The sequence below is a fragment of the Pan troglodytes genome, chromosome 3 (genome assembly GCF_028858775.2).
Source record: "Pan troglodytes isolate AG18354 chromosome 3, NHGRI_mPanTro3-v2.0_pri, whole genome shotgun sequence".
Classification (NCBI taxonomy): domain Eukaryota; kingdom Metazoa; phylum Chordata; class Mammalia; order Primates; family Hominidae; genus Pan; species Pan troglodytes.
The window spans coordinates 25,838,821-25,854,872 of NC_072401.2; the positions used below are offsets into that span (position 1 = coordinate 25,838,821).

The following is a 16,052-nucleotide window of genomic DNA, read 5'->3' on the forward strand; positions in this document are numbered from 1 at the left end:
TTACCAGCCGCATCACCTGTGACCTCAGTTAATGGGAAGCAGGCAGCCAGGCTAACACATTTCTTCACCATCTAGGTAGTAGGTGCTCATAAATACCAACTGAGTGAATGGAAATGCCATTTAATATACCGCTTTATGCCTCACACCCTAACTATACTATGTAAGAAGCAGATACACTTCGAGCTCTCTAGGTAGAACAGCTTCCACAAAATCTAAAGGAAAATCCAGCTTTACTTATTTGATGTGATTTTAGTTGGACCATGAGGACCTGGGTTGAAATTAAGGGTCAACTAAGAAGGTCATTGCAATAAAGTAAAGGTAAGATCTCTGCTATTTGATTTCAGGCAATTTAGTATAAATGTTAACTCAGCAAGATGAGGCTATAATAGCACCAACATTGAGCAACAAGATCTCAGAGCCCTGAGAGGCTGAGTTTTATCCCAATTGTCTTTGGCGGAACAGTTAGTTACAAGATCCCTGGTTTAACTGCTTGATACCACTGGATACTAGAAGAGGTGAAACAGCCGGTAATCTCTAAGATGGTAGGCCTGAAGAGATGGGTCAGTTTCTTCATCTGCAAGTGTGGAGAGGAGGAGTGGAAGAACACTAGAGGAAGTCAGCCCAAACATTCCACATGCTTAAAGAAGACAGGCCAGGTGCGGTGGCTCACACCTGTAATCCCAGCACTTTGGGAGGCCAAGGGTGGGGGGTGGGTGTGAAGGGTGTGGATCACCTGAGGTCAGGAGTTCGAGCCCAGCCTGGCCAACATGGTGAAACCCCGTTTCTTCTAAAAATACAAAGCCGGGGATGGTGGCGGGTGCCTGTAATCCCAGTTAGCTACTCGGGGCAGGATAATCACTTGAACCCGGGAGGCAGAGGTTGCAGTGAGCCGAGATCACGCCATTGCACTCCAGCCTGGGCTACAAGAGCGAGACTGTCTCAAACAAACAAAAAAACCAGAGGAAAACAAAGGTTGCTGCCTGTTAACTGTACAGTTAATACATGAGCCAGGTAAATCAAGGAAAAATAAAAGCATCTCTAACCCTACCACCCAGAGATAATCACTATTATAACTTCCCTGTCTGCTGTTCCAAAGATAGGTTCTTGCATAAATAGGCTTACAGACACATGCAAAAATTTCCCTCAAGAAAATGGAATTTTAAGTACATACTGTTTTATGGCCCATGCTTTTTCATAAGTATATTGTGAACATCGATTTATGTCTGCATAATATTCTTCAGGATAGATATATTTTTTAAAAATCTATGATGGGACATCTAGGTTGTTTGCATTTTTTCACTTTTGTAAATAACCTTATAATGAACATGCTTAAGTAAATATTTATTTCTCCTGCCCTTGCCTCCTTAAAAAGCACTGATAGCCGATCCCTGAGCCTTCTTCCCTTTTTCTCTTTATTCTGCAGTATTTTCCTAAGGATGGGGGAGGCAAAAAACGGAGTAGGTAAAGCTAAAATCTTTATGGGGCAGTGGGAAAAAGAAAAGGCTGGAAACACGATGTGTTAATATTTCTTGTCTTACGGCTACTTTGGATCATTTCCAAGAACAATTCCTGCCCCCTACTGCCTACCAACACACATGAGGGTCTATAGCAAGCTTGTCTAACTCGCAGCCTGTGGCCCAGGAGGGCTTTGAATGCAGCCCAACACAAATTCATAAACTTTCTTAAAACATTGTGAGATTTTTTGTGTGATTTTTTTTTTAGCTCATCAGCTGTCATTACTATTAATGTATTTAATGTGTAGCCCAAGACGATTCTAATGTGGGAAAACAAAAGATTGGACACCCCTGGTCTATAGCAGCATAAAACTCTGCTGTTTCCTGCCCACATCTGGAACTCCACACCTATGCTGTTTCCTTTGCTGTAAGGCTTAGAAAATTTATATTCTGTGAAGACTTAATGTGCAGGTGGTTATACTCTGTCCTTTGCAGTACGGTGTTTATGCCTCTGGGAACAGTGATTTTCACGTGCTGTATGGGTGTTTGTATTCAGGTAAGTTACAGGAAAATGGACATTCAATTTCCGTAAGAATGTTAACGTGCATAGATACTAGACCCCCACCAGGTGATCCATTATAACTGCCCCAAAACACTAACACCTGAAAATGCATTTTGTGAAAAACAAAGGCAAATGCATTTTTACCTTAGAAATGTTGATTCTGGAAGAGTTGGGGGGCACTTGGTAAGTTGTTTGTGGCAAAGGCAAGGGTTGCAAAGCCCGTGACAGGAAGCAGGGTAGGTATAAAGTCAAGGATTAAGAACAGTACTTGGCACAAAATAGTTACTTGATGCTGAATGAATTAGTCTCCCTCCGTCATCTACTTCCCAGGGGCTAGATCCAGACAGAGGTCAAGAAGATGGGGCCTGTTGAAAGTTAAAGGACCTGCCGTCTCTTTCTTCTTTGAACAAGTGAAAGGTAGTAAAAAGTAGATGGCTTTCTACCATAGGTTTTAAGTTTAAGAACCCTAGGATGGTACTGTCACATTCTCTTAGGGAGGTCATAGCTGTGGGAACTGTCAACAGGTTGACTCATTTAAATATGTCCTACATAAAGCAACATCAGATGAGTTCTGATTTACAAGTCTGCCAGGCTGGCCTGTGAGCCTCTGGGCAGAGTTCCCGTCCCATGCATTGCTGTAGCCTCAGTTCCTCCACATAGTAAATGCCCAAGTACCTATAGAAGAAATCGTGTGTGAGCCCACACTCTTTTTTTATATTTTAGAGACGGAGTCTGGCTCTGTTGCCCAGGCTGGAGTGCAGTGGCGCAATCTCGGCTCACTGCAAGCTCCGGCTCACTGCAAGCTCCGGCTCACTGCAAGCCCCGGCTCACTGCAAGCTCCGGCTCACTGCAAGCTCCGCCTCCCTGCAAGCTCCGCCTCCCGGGTTCACGCCATTCTCCTGCCTCAGCCTCCCCAGTAGATGGGACTACAGGTGCCCGCCACCACGCCCGGCTACTTTTTTGTATTTTTTAGTAGAGACGGGGTTTCACCGTGTTAGCCAGGATGGGCTCTATCTCCTGTCCTTGTGATCCGTCCGCCACGGCCTCCCAAAGTGCTGGGATTACAGGCGTGAGCCACCGCGCCCGGCCCTGAGCCCACACTCTTTATTCGTTATGACGGGGCTGCAACTACCAATAAGTTGTGAGGGTTAAATGGGATGAGATGTCACAGTATTATTTGCCTGTTAGGGAGGTTTTAGGGCAGGCGCCTCTTCTCTCTTCAAGTTGGAATCACCCAAAGAGTTTTAGTAAATACTGGGCCCATCCAGGGTTAATTTTCTTCTAATTGGTTTGGGGTGCTGCTTGGACAGGGGGACTTTTAAAATTCTATACTGACCCACCAGGACTGACAATGAGAACTACTTGCTTAGTAACTGTTAGAGGAGGCTCCAGCTGATCAGGACCTAAAGTTCATATTCTTTTTCATCTCCCCGTTGTCGCTGAAGCCTACCCCATAAACCCCTACCGTCCCTTTGCCCACAGCAGAGAATTTCCGGGAAAACGGGAAAGGTATGCAAGCATGCCCACACACGTGCACACACGGGTTCCCAAAATACCTGCGTGTGGCCGCAGGGGCCCGCCCCGCCCTTCTCGGGCCCTTTCAGGTCTCGGCGCCCAGCGATCCCACCAGCACCTGGGTCCGGCGCGCGGCTCCCTCCCTCTCCGCGCCCCTCGGGGCTCCCTGCCCCGCCCGCGTGCCCCACCCTTCCTCGCTCTGCCCCATCGCTGCTCCCTGCCCCGCCCACGGGCCCCATCCTACCCCCACCTCGATCCGCCCCTCGCTCCTCCCTGCCCCGCCCAGCGCGCCCCGTCCCTGTCCGCCCCGTCTGGCTCTCAGCACCCCCAAGACCGCTGCGCGCCCCGCCCATCCTCCTCCTCTCGCGAGGCAGTCCCGACGCCGGAAGTGCCTGGAGCGCGCGACGGCGGCGGGGCGGGGCGGCCTGGAGGCTGTGGCGCGCGGCCGGCAGAGGGAGGGGAGAGGCCACTGGGGCCGTGTTAGTCTGCCGGTGGGGACTCCTGCAGGTACAGGCGCGGTCGGGGCTCCTCGTGGAGAGCCGGGGGCTCCTGCCGGCCTCTGACTGGGGTGTCGTTGCAGGGCCGTCCCCATGTTGCGTTTTCCGACCTGTTTCCCGTCCTTCCGGGTGGTGGGAGAGAAGCAGCTCCCGCAGGAGATTATTTTCCTGGTCTGGTCGCCCAAGCGGGATCTCATTGCTTTGGCCAACACAGCTGGCGAGGTGAGTGAGCCGGCGGGAGCCCGCCTGTGCTGGGTCTGCTCCCGGGGGGCCCAAGAACACCGAGCCCGAGCCTGTTCATTCGGGCCACAGGCGGCCGGAGCCTCAGTTTCCCCTTCTGCAGACATGGCTGGCCACCTGCTACCCCTTCCCTGCCTCCCAGGACGGCAGTAAGCTTTAAGTATATATGCGAAAGGTGATGTCTGTGCTATTTTCGGTACTTTTATGGCTAAAGTAACAGTTTTCACACAGCTTAACACCTTCACGCAATCCTGCTTCCCCAAGTCTTCTTCACTCATTGGTTTATTAGTTAAATGAACTTTTTAAAAAAGCCCACGATGTGCCGCTCATGAGCTAGACATAGTGGTAGATGCAGGGACCCTGCCCTAAGTTTGCTTACAGTTTTAATAGCAGAAGGAAGAGTTATTGTCAAACTTCAGCTGCAAATGTGCGTGCATGTAGCTGCCACACAGGATATATTTAAGAACCTGGCTTCTCTTGTCCACGTTTTATACTACGGGTTGGATAACCACCTTCCACTAAAAATACCTTTAAATTGGACAAGGCAGGCATGCATTGGATTCCAGACAGAACGTGCGTGGGTGTTATCAGCATTTCTTGTTCACATAAAACTTCATCGAGTATAAACCAGTTGTACCCAACTTTCTGCTGAGAGTTATTACCTGCCAGCCATTTTGTAAGGAAACCTTCACCTGTGCATCTTTCCGCCTCTGGCTTGAGAGTTATCTGGCCATGTGAGAGTTGTATAGAGCCAAATTTGGAAACTAGGTGATAAGGAAATCTTAGCACCCTGCAGACTGTAGTCTGCACCATGTTATCTACCATGATCCAGTCGCCAGGGTATTGATGTCTAATTTTTCAGGGCCCTCCAGGAAATCTAGCTAGTCTCCCTCCGCTGCCGGGATGCTTTGAAACTCTGTTGTGGCTCTAGAGAGCAGCAGGTGGTACCGTCACAGAAGTAGGAGGGAAGGTAGATGGGAGGCACATCCGTGCAATCAGATGGGTAGGCGTGATAGAGGGCACTGTTACATCCATTTTCTCAGTGAAGGAAGAAGCAAGGGCATTGTTTATGGGTGAAGATGGAGAAGAATATATTGGAAGTTTGAGGAGAAAGAAGAGGTATGAAAAAGCTAACAAAGCAGGTGGACTTGGGAAACCTAATAGGATTGCCAGTCAGTGTTAAGACCCACACGAGATCGGTGTTATTATTTGAGAGACACTGGTTGAATAAGGTTGTATGTGTCTCTCTCCGTTCTGTTTGGCTGTGTGGGTGCAGGCATGGTTGGGTTTAACCAGGATTGTCGTTTTGCAAGTATGACAAAGCAAGGCAAAGATGAAAGAGAGTTGAAGTTACGTGCAAGAGGAGTGATTGTGTTTCTGAACTTTGGGTTCTAACCTGATGAAGGAGGGAAGTGAAGGCATGTGTGGGGAGAGGGACAGTGAACAGGTGGTAGAATCAATAGACTGTATCCTGGTGAGGTCAAAGAATTGGAGTTGAGTGTTGTAGAGATGACCTGGAAAGAGGGGTGGTGGATGGAAAGTGGGAAGTTTAAAATGGAGATTTTGGTGGCCCTGCAGTTGTTGGTAATGACCAGGCCGGAGGTGTGACCCTGGGAGTGGCTGAGTGCAGTAGAAGATGTGATCACTAGAGGAGATGTAATTGAGAGCTGAAAAGCCAGGACATCATAGCTCTTGAAATCACCAAAAATGATGATGAGTGTGTTGTTAGAAGGCATGAGCGAGCCAGGTATCCAGATCTTTAAGGAAAGAGGGGAATGGCCTAGGGGTCTGTAGAGGACTGCAATTAAGACGGATAGCGAGTGGTATGGTCTGATTGCATGTGATTCAAAGTTAGGAGATTTACAAGAAGAGAAGAAATGGCATCAAGCATCAAGGAAGACACTTACTTCATCTCCTGTACAGGGGCTGTGGGATACAAAATGGCCACCACCTAGCAAGGCTGCAGGGAAGAATTGTCCTCAGGTGAGAGGCACATTTCAGAGAAAAGTATGAAGATATTAATTTCATGATGACACCTGACCATGAGCTGCAGAAAGCACAGAGGAAGGGTTTCAGAAGTAAGGTATGGCAGGAGTGGTTTCAGAAAAGAGAGGGTCAAGTCCAGGGGATGTTGTAACCAGGAGTGAAGGGTGCTGTGAGCTGTGAGATAAGGCAGGGTCATGGTGGCTTAGCTGAGTGTGGAAATGGGGAGGGGTCTTGGAGGAGCATGTGCAGTGGTGAGGCCTTTTCTTCCTTACTGTCAATGGTTGTATAGAAGCTGCAACGGGGCAGTCGTAGAGCTCTTGGGCAACATCTTGACCTTCCAAGGTGGGAATTTACTGATGTGGAAATGGAGATTTAGAATGGTTAAGTGATATGTCTAAGATCCATGGCTAGTGAGTGACGCAGCTGAAACTAGGTGCCACGTGGACTAATTCCAAGCTTAGTATAATTTGACTGTATTACAGCTAGCTACCTTTTTAGTGGTGTTTGTGTTCTTTTATTTCTTTTTTGGTTGTCACCTTGGACAGCTGCCTTCTTTATAAAAGGTAAGTCTCCCGTTGACATAAAAGATTAGGTACAGGGTTAAATTAGACCTTGTTTCACCCATTTATTTTAAAATACCTTGTGTTCATTCAGACACTGTTGTCTTTTTCTATTCTTCTGATAGCTAAGTATATATGAGAGATGGTCATTTAAAAATTTTTTTAGTAGGGATCTAGGTTTATTTTATTTTTGGAAATGAATTTTTAATTTCCTGCCATTATATCTGCTTTGTCTTAGGTTTTACTTCATCGACTGGCAAGTTTTCATCGAGTTTGGAGTTTTCCACCAAATGAAAATACAGGAAAGGAGGTGACGTGTCTGGCATGGAGACCAGATGGCAAACGTAATGATAATATTACAAAAAAATATGTTTTTATTTTCACAAAGAGTATTCTGTAAAGCCCATTTTCAGAAAGGATTTATTGTTCTTAGTATACATTAGAATTATAAATATCGGTTTGGGAACTTTTTAAAAAAATGCCTTAAAATATTTTTATAGAACTCAGATTAATTCTGCTATCTTGTTTCTTGGCAAAGATATCTCTTAAATAAAATCTGGCTTCTCGGCAAAGATAACTCCGAAGTGAAATCTGATGGAATACACAAAATGTTTTGGTTTTGTTCTTTCCACTGTCATCTTGTCCTGTATTATTTGGCCCAAGCACCACTTGCCACTCGCCAGTGAGTTAGTTCAAAGCCATCATGGCCTTTTTCTTTCACAATATATTTTAGCATGAAATGTGTGGCTCATATTCCCTTGGTGCGTGTGTGTTTGCCTCACCTGGGGGACTATCACCTTTGACCCCATACCTTCCATTTCTCTGTGTGATCTTTCTTCTGGTACCCTCTTACGTTAAAGCCTGTTATGGCTCTGGTGACTGAACTCTCCTTTTCCATGTAATGTTTTTACAATGACAGTCCGTATTGGAACTGTTGTACACATACAATCAGCACAGTAAAATGCTGTAAACCCTACAGCTTAAAGTTCATTTGTATCATTGGTACTTTAAGAAAAAAGTGACTTGTTTTTGTAAAATATGTGTTGTTCTTTGCTTAATTTTTCTGTAGATAAATATAAAGTATTTAAAAATTTTATTGGTGCTTTAAGAAAAAAAGTGAATTGTTTTTGTAACATATATGCTCCTCATTGCTTTTTCTTTCCCCCGCCCCAAGACAGTGTCTCACTCTGTCGCCCAGGCTGGAGTGCAGTGCAGTGGTGCAATCTCGGCTCACTGCAACCTTGGGCTCACTGAAACCTTCACCTCCCGGGTTCAAGCAATTCTTCTCCCTCAGCCTCCTGAGTAACTAAGACTACAGGCGTGCACCTTCATCCCTGGCTAATTTTTGTGTTTTTTGGTAGAGAAAAGGTTTCACTGTTTTGGCCAGGCTGGTCTCGAACGCCTGGCCTCAAGTGATTCGCCCACCTTGGCCTACTACAGTGTGGGGATTACAGGCGTGAACCACTGCACATGGCCTTCATTGCTTAATTTTGTCCCTACATAAATATAAATAAGTACTTAAAAATTCCCTAGGTGGGGCATGGTGGCTCACGCCTGTAATCCCAGCACTTTGGGAGGCTGAGGTAGGTGAATCATGAGGTCAGGAGTTCAAGACCAGCCTGGCCAATATGGTGAAACCCCATCTCTACTAAAAATACAAAAATTAGCCAGGCGTGGTGGTGGGCACCTGTAATCCCAGCTTCTCAGGAGGCTGAGGCAGAGAATTGCTTGAACCGGGGAGGTGGAGTTTGCAGTGAGCCAATATCGCACCACTGCACTCCAGTGTGGGCTACAAGAGTGAGACTCCATCTCAAAAAAAAATCCCTGAAAGCAGATAACTTAGAGATGACAGTTGTTTCTGTTTTGGTGAACATCTTTTCCAATATTTCCCGATAAAATACATACATGTAGAGATCTATATATAATTTTATCAAAAGACAGTTATTTGGTGCATACCATTTTGTTGTATAGCTTTTTCTTTTTTTTCCCCCCACTCACTTTTTCCCATGTCAGTGTGGATAGATTGACCACATTAATGTTAATTGCGTACTAACCCACTATATTTATATATTGTAATTTACTAAACCTGTTCCCCTTTGGTGGATATTTAGATGGTTTTCAGTTTTTGGCTTTGATAAGCAATGCTGTGTAAACATTCTGAACACTGGGAAGAACTTTGCCAGTAGCTCCTTAGATTAACACCCAAAATGGAATTTCTGGAAATGTCTTAAACATTCTATGCTCATTCTGTAGTCATTTTGCTTGGAGTATATGTAGAATATGTGTAAGATTAGAGGACTTTTATAAGTAAAGTTATGAGATCTTGCACTAAATCATTCAAAAACATGGAATCTCAAAGATAAATCACAAGTGTGCGTTAAAATGTTTATAAGTAGTTGTATTATTCATTTTTTAAAAGTCTCATGTTTTTGGACAGTAAAATATGTTTTTTGTTAGATAATGATCATTTCAAGTTTTAAATTGTTTTTAAGTAAGAAGGCTGGGATTGGTTCACATCTGGCAAAGTTGCATGTGATGGTGATATGCAGTGAAACTCACTGCTCTCTTTGGAAATTCTTAAATTCTTAAATTGCACGTTAGGAAGAAATAATGACTTGTGTGGAGAAACCATACTAGAAAATTCAGCCACACTCAAAGGAAGATTTATGTGTGTTTAATGGCCTCGTTTCCCACCATGGTTTAGAAACATAAAAGAGGAATAAAAAGCATTCCAAGAACAAAGCAGATGGAATCATTGCTTACCTTTTAGACATGTGATAACATATAATTGTTTATTTGTTGAAGCCTCTTTTGTATTTTCTGCTTGACAACAGGGTTTCAAGTCTGGAAACTTTGATGTGTAAGACGTTAAGTGTGCTACGTGAGAAAGTAGTAGATCTCCTATAAAGTTTGAGCACTTGAAAATAAGCTTAGTTAATGTAACTACAATATATGCAAATATTTCTTTTTTTAGTTTTTAAAATATTGAAGGATGTTTAGGTCAAAAATTGCCATGATGAAGATGCACTTAAAAGAGTAAAACTGGGCAATAAGGGAAATACCCATTTATTTTTCTCAATTGTTACACTAATTTATTCTGATTGTTTTTTCTTGTTTTAGTTTTGGCCTTTGCTCTTGCTGATACCAAGAAAATTGTTTTGTGTGATGTAGAAAAACCTGAGAGCTTACACTCTTTTTCTGTGGAGGCTCCAGTTTCCTGTATGCATTGGATGGAAGTGACAGTAGAAAGCAGGTAATTAGAAAAACTTATGTAGTCATAGGGTATTCATGAGATTTTTATTTTTTTGAAATGGAAACTTAGGAGTATCTGAGTATTGGGTGTATGTGCGTTGTATTTAAATTTTGGTTTCAGTTTATCAAGATGAAATTTTTTAATGCTTTCTTAGATTTTTTTTTTTCCTTCCGATAAACATCTATAGGCATACCTCAGAGATATTGTGGGCTTGGTTCCAGACCACTGCAATAAAGTGAACATTGCAATAAAAGCAAGTCATTTGAATTTCTTTGTTTCTCAGTGCATGTAAAAGTTATGTTTATACTATGCTATAGTACATTTAAATGTGCAATGACATCATGTCTAAAAAAATTAAGCATGTAACTTAATTAAAATATACTTTATTGCTAAAAAATGCTAACGATCATCTGAGCTTTTAGTGAGTTGTGATCTCACTGAAAGTGGAGGATTTTGCCTCGGTGCTGAATAGCTGCTGACTGATCAGGGTGGTGGCAGCCGAAGGTTAAGGTGGCTGTGGCAATTTCTTAACATCAACAACAGTGGAATTTGTCACATCAGTTGACTCTTTCTTTCAAGAAAGATTTCTTTGTAGCATGAGATGCTATTTGATAGCATTTTACCCAAGGTAGAACTTCTTTCAAAATTAGAGTCAGCTCTCTCCAACTCTACTGCTGCTTTATCAACTAAGTTTATGGAATATTCTAAATCCTTTGTCATGTCAACATTGCTCATAGCATGTTTACCAGGACTAAATTCCATCTCAACAAAGCACTTTCTTTGCTCATCCCTAAGAAGCAACTCCTTATCTGTTCAAGTTTCGTCATGAGATTGCAGCAGTTCAGTCCCATCTTCAGGCTCCACTTCTAATTCTAGTTCTCTTGCTATTTCCACCAGATCTGCAGTTACTTCCTCCAGTGAAGTGTTGAACCCCTCAAAGTCATCCATGAGGGTTGGAATCAACTTCTTCCAAACTCCTGTTAATGTTGATATTTTGACTTCTTCCCATGAATTGTGAATGTTCTTAATGACATCCAGAATGGTGAATCCTTTCTAGAAGGTTTTCAGTTTGCTTTGCCCAGATCCATCAGAGCGATCGCTGTGTCAGCTCTAGCTTTATGAAATGTTTTTCTGAAATAACAAGACTTGAAAGATGGCCAGGCACAGCAGCTCATGCCTGTAATCCCAGCACTTTGGGAGGCCAAGGTGGGCAGGAGCTCAGGAGTTCAAGACGAGCCTGGGCAACATGGTGAAACCCTATCTTAAAAATTAGCCAGGCGTGGTAGCTATAGTCCCAGCTGCTCAGGAGGCTGAGGTGGGAGGATCACCTGACCCTAAGGAGGTTGAGGCCGCAGTGAGCCGTAACTGGACCACTGCGCTCCAACCTGGGTGACAGAGTGACCTGTCTCAAAAAAAAAAAAGACTTGACAGTTGAAATTACCATTTGACCCATATGATGCAGAATGGATTTGTGTGTTAACAGGCATGAAAACAACATTAATCTTATGCATCTCTATCAGAGCTCTTGGGTGACCAGTCATGAATGAGCAATAATATTTTGAAAGGAACCTTTTTTCAGAGCTGTAGGCCTCAACAGTGGATTAAAACATTTAGTGAACCGTGCTGTAAACAGATATGCTGTCATTTAGGCTTTGTTGTTCCATTTATAGAACACAGATGGGATAGATTTAGCATAATTGTTAAGGGCTGTAGGATTTTCAGAACAGTAAATGAGTTTTGGATTCAACTTAAAGTTACCAGCTATGTTAACCCCTAAAAAGAGAATCAGCTTATCCTTTGAAGCTTTGAAGCCATGCATTGACTCCTCTCTAGCTATGAAAGTCTTAGATGGTGCTATATTTCACTGGCTTTAAAATACATACATACATATACATATATATATCTCTTTATGTATATATGTTTTAATAAATAAATAGAAAATCCTCGATGGCATCTTCCAATAAAAGGCTGTTCTTCTCCATTGAAAATCTGTTGTTGAGTGTAACCACTTTCTTCAGTGATTTAGCTGGAAGTTCTGTATAACTTGTTGCGGCTTCCTCTCAGCACTTTCATAGAATTGAAGAGAGTTGGGGCCTTACTCTAGATTAGGCTTTGGCTTAACAGAATGTTGTGGCTGGTTTGATCTGTCCAGATCACTAAAACCTTCTCCATATCAGCAGTAAGGCTGTTTCACATTTTTATTATTTTTGTATTTACTGGAGTAGCACTTTTAATTTCCTTTAAGAACTTTTCCTTTGAATTCACAACTTGGAGGACTGGCAAAAGAAGCCTAGCTTTTGGCCTAATCTTGGTTTTCAACGTGCCTTCCTCTCTAAGCCTAATTATTTCTAGCTTTTGATTTAAAGTGAGACAGTTGAACACTTAGAGGTCATTGTAGGGATATTAACTGGTCTGGTTTCAATATTGTTGTGTCTCAAGGAATAGGGAGGCCTGTGCAAAGGAAGGGAGAGGGAATGGCCAGTAAATAGAGCAGTTAGAACACTCACATTTCTCCATTTTTTAAAATTTATTTTTATTTATTTATTATTTATTTTTGAGACGGAGTTTCGCTCTTATTGCCCAGGCTGGAGTGCAGTGGCGCCATCTTGGCTCACCTCCCAGGTTGATTCTCCTGCCTTAGCCTCGAGAGTAGCTGGGATTACAGGCATGCGCCACCACGCCCAGCTAATTTTGTATTTTTAGTAGAGATGGGGTTTCTCCGTGTTGGTCAGACTGGTCTTGAACTCCCGACCTCAGGTAACCCACCCGCTTCGGCCTCCCAAAGTGCTGGGATTACAGGCATAAGCCTCAGAGCCTGGCCTTATTTATTTATTTTTTGAGACACAGTTATCATTCTGTCACCCAGGCCAGAGTGCAGTGGTACAATCTCAGCTCACTGTAGCCTCTGCCTGCAGGGTTCAAGTGATTCTCCTGCCTCAGCCTCCCGAGAAACTGGAATTACAGGTGTGTGCCACCATGCCCAGCTAATTTTTATATTTTTAGTAGAGACGGGGTTTCACCCTGTTGGCCAGGCTGGTCTCAAACTCCTCTCAAGTGATTTGCCCTCCTCGGCCTCCCAAAGCTCTGGGATTGTAGACGTGAGCCACCATACCCAGCCGAAGCTCACCATTTTATATGGCCATGGTTTGTGGCACCCCTAAACAATTATAATAGTAACATCAAAGATTACTGACCTCAAATCACCATAACAAATAATATAATAATGAAAAAAATTGCGGTATTGCAAATATTTCAAAATGTGACACAGAAGTACAACGTGAGCACATGGCTGCTGGAAAAAGGACTCCAATAGATTTGCTTGGCTGATAGACTTGCTTGACACAGGGTTGCCACAAACTTGATTTGTGAAAAATGCAGTATCTGGGAAGCAGGATGAAGGGAAGCACAATTGAAGGAGGTATGCCTGTATTTTCTTGTTGAAGCAGTAAACCTGAATAGCTAAGAGTTTTCTCCTCTTTCTAGTCATTTCATACTCCAAAAATAGTTACTGAGGCACAAAAAACAAAGCTCCAGACGAGATAAATGGTGAAATGGAAAACAACCTCAATTTGCCAATCAGTAATTTTAAAGTTTTATTAATTAATACATATATTAATTTCCATTTCATGATTTATATCATCTGGAACTTTTTTTTGTGTCTCAGTAAGTATTCTTAGAGTATGAAAAATGCTAAGTTGAGCATTCTGTTCTAATGCTGGACAGGTTTTTTCTTTGTCCATGGTCCTGATAATTTCCTTGTTTCATAAAAATAATTCTGCATTAGTGTGTATAGTCAAGTAATACACCAGGGTTGCAGTGAAGAAGGCTGGAGGAATCAGTGGGTTTGGCTAATACTGAAAACAAAAATTGTTTTTCTTTTTTGGGGAAATATGCTAATTTTCTTTCCATTAACTTTTCCTTTCTAATTAAGTTATACTAAGGTAATATCAAATGAATTTGTAAATCCTGAATATTAATTGCCAGCTTTCCTAAGGGAAGCCTGAAAGAATTGGATGACAAGGGTTTGACCTGGGGTTTGAAATTCACTGTAGATAAACCAGAGTGATAAATCCATCATCAGATAATGAAGGATTACAAATCGTTATGTGAATATGTAGAATGTTAGAGGGTCAGAGCATATCATGTAATTCCTATTCCAGCCTGGTTATCTGCTGTGTGTATTCCCAACATACTTTCTACTAACAGTTTAGAAGTGTTATGTGGCGATTCCAGGGTCTCTCAAGACAGCTCCTTTTTATTAAAGTAGGAAAAAATACTTGCTAAGTCACCACTTTTTTACTTGCTTACTCATTTATTTCCAACCTTATTTGGAGTTAGAATTGAGAAGGAAAAGGGGGTAAATAAGACTATTTCAAAAGGCATGGTGTAGTCTCAAATACCTGTTGGATTATCAAATCCACAAGTGTGTATAAGTCATAGAACCAATAACTAAATCACACAGTAGGCCATGCATAGTGGTTCATGCCTATAATCCTAGCACTTTGGGAGGCTGAGGCAGGAGGAAGGAGTTTCAGACCAGTCTGGGCAACATAGTGAGACCCCCATCTCTACAAAAAAAAATGTATATATTAGCTGGGTGTGGTGGCTTGCACCTGTAGTCCCAGCTACTCAGGAGGCTGGGGCAGGATGATGGCTTTAGCTCAGAAGGTGAAGGCTGCAGTGAACCATGATCACACCACTGCACTCCGGCCTGGGTGAGACCCTGTCTCATAAATAAAAGATAGTGCTACTCTTAGTAGTCATATGTTTGGTGTGAGTTCTTAAATGAGAGTTAAGAAATCATAAATTCTCAGTATCTGAGTACATATGAATGCATTTCATATGCTAAGAAAAGTGTTTATTAATATCATTTCTCTAAATGTAACGTGTGCAGGCTGATGTTTTTTTTCCCCTAAAATAACAAAGAAATTCCTACTTTTCAATTTCCCATTTGGGACTGTTAAACTGACTACAACTGTAGAGTATTTGTGTCATCTATTTACTTGATAATGTTGTAAAACTGGGTATCTTTTTTAAAAATTAGCATTTTTAATGGTAAGAGAAGTAAAATCTTTGGTGTTTTTATAATGCTTTTATTTTTTCCTTTTTAGTGTTCTCACATCATTTTATAATGCTGAGGATGAATCAAATCTTCTCTTACCTAAACTACCTACACTGCCAAAAAAGTATGTATCACTGATTTCTTTGAAATTAATCTTGCAGATTTCTCTTTCTTCTGCTTTTAACACTGTGACAATTTTCTCATGTGTTTTAAAATATGTATTTTTACTAAGAGTATTTTTTACCTTAATCTCTGTTTCCTTCTAGCTATAGCAACACCTCAAAAATATTTAGGTAAGATACGCCTTTTCTTGTTTTCAAGTAAGATAATCTGCTATTATTTGGAAGACAGAATTGAAAGATGACCCAATTTACTTCTATATTTTAGTGAAGAAAATTCTGATGAAATTATTAAGCTCTTGGGAGACGTCAGGTAAATCTTACAGATAAATAAGTCTAATTTCTTAAAGTTATTTCATATTTGAGGCAGTTTTCAGAAGCTTTAAGAGCAAATCCTTTATTTGCCATTTTATTTCATTGTTTTTTGTTTTTATTTTCTTTTTGAGATAGAGTCTCTGTCACCCAGGCTGGAGTGCAGTGTCGTGATATTGGCTCACTACAACCTCTACTTCCTGGGCACAAGCGATTCTCCTGTCTCAGCCTCCTCCGAGTAGCTGGGGCTACAGGCACGCGCCACCACACCCAGCTAATTTTTGTTTTTTTGTTTGTTTGTTTTTGTTTTTTTTTGAGACGGAGTCTCACTCAGTTGCCAGGCTGGAGTACAGTGGCGTGATCTTGGCTCACTGCAACCTCCGCCTTCCTGGTTCAAGTGATTCTTCTGCCTCAGCCTCCCGAGTAGCTGGGACTACAGGCACCCGCCACCAGGCCTGTCTAATTTTTTTATTTTTAGTAGGGATGGGGTTT

At 42.3% G+C, this 16,052-nt stretch overlaps 1 protein-coding gene across 6 annotated transcripts in view; it reads left to right on the plus strand.

Moving 5' to 3' along the window:
* The first annotated feature begins 3,806 nt into the window (after window positions 1-3,806).
* The window catches only part of ANAPC4 (anaphase promoting complex subunit 4), a 39,795-nt gene continuing 27,549 nt past the window's right edge, over window positions 3,807-16,052 (plus strand). For 3 of the 6 annotated variants that reach the window (XM_009447445.4, XM_054682813.2, XM_063809436.1), the window contains exons 1-7: window positions 3,897-4,038; window positions 4,112-4,250; window positions 7,053-7,158; window positions 9,935-10,067; window positions 15,179-15,253; window positions 15,396-15,422; window positions 15,517-15,561. In XM_009447445.4, coding sequence (XP_009445720.1) covers window positions 4,122-4,250; window positions 7,053-7,158; window positions 9,935-10,067; window positions 15,179-15,253; window positions 15,396-15,422; window positions 15,517-15,561 — 515 coding nt within the window. In that variant the 5' untranslated portion in view covers window positions 3,897-4,038; window positions 4,112-4,121. Of the gene's footprint in view, window positions 4,039-4,111; window positions 4,251-7,052; window positions 7,159-9,934; window positions 10,068-15,178; window positions 15,254-15,395; window positions 15,423-15,516; window positions 15,562-16,052 lie in introns of all 6 variants that reach the window. The other 3 variants (XM_001165393.5, XM_009447446.4, XM_063809437.1) reach the window with 3 other exon arrangements.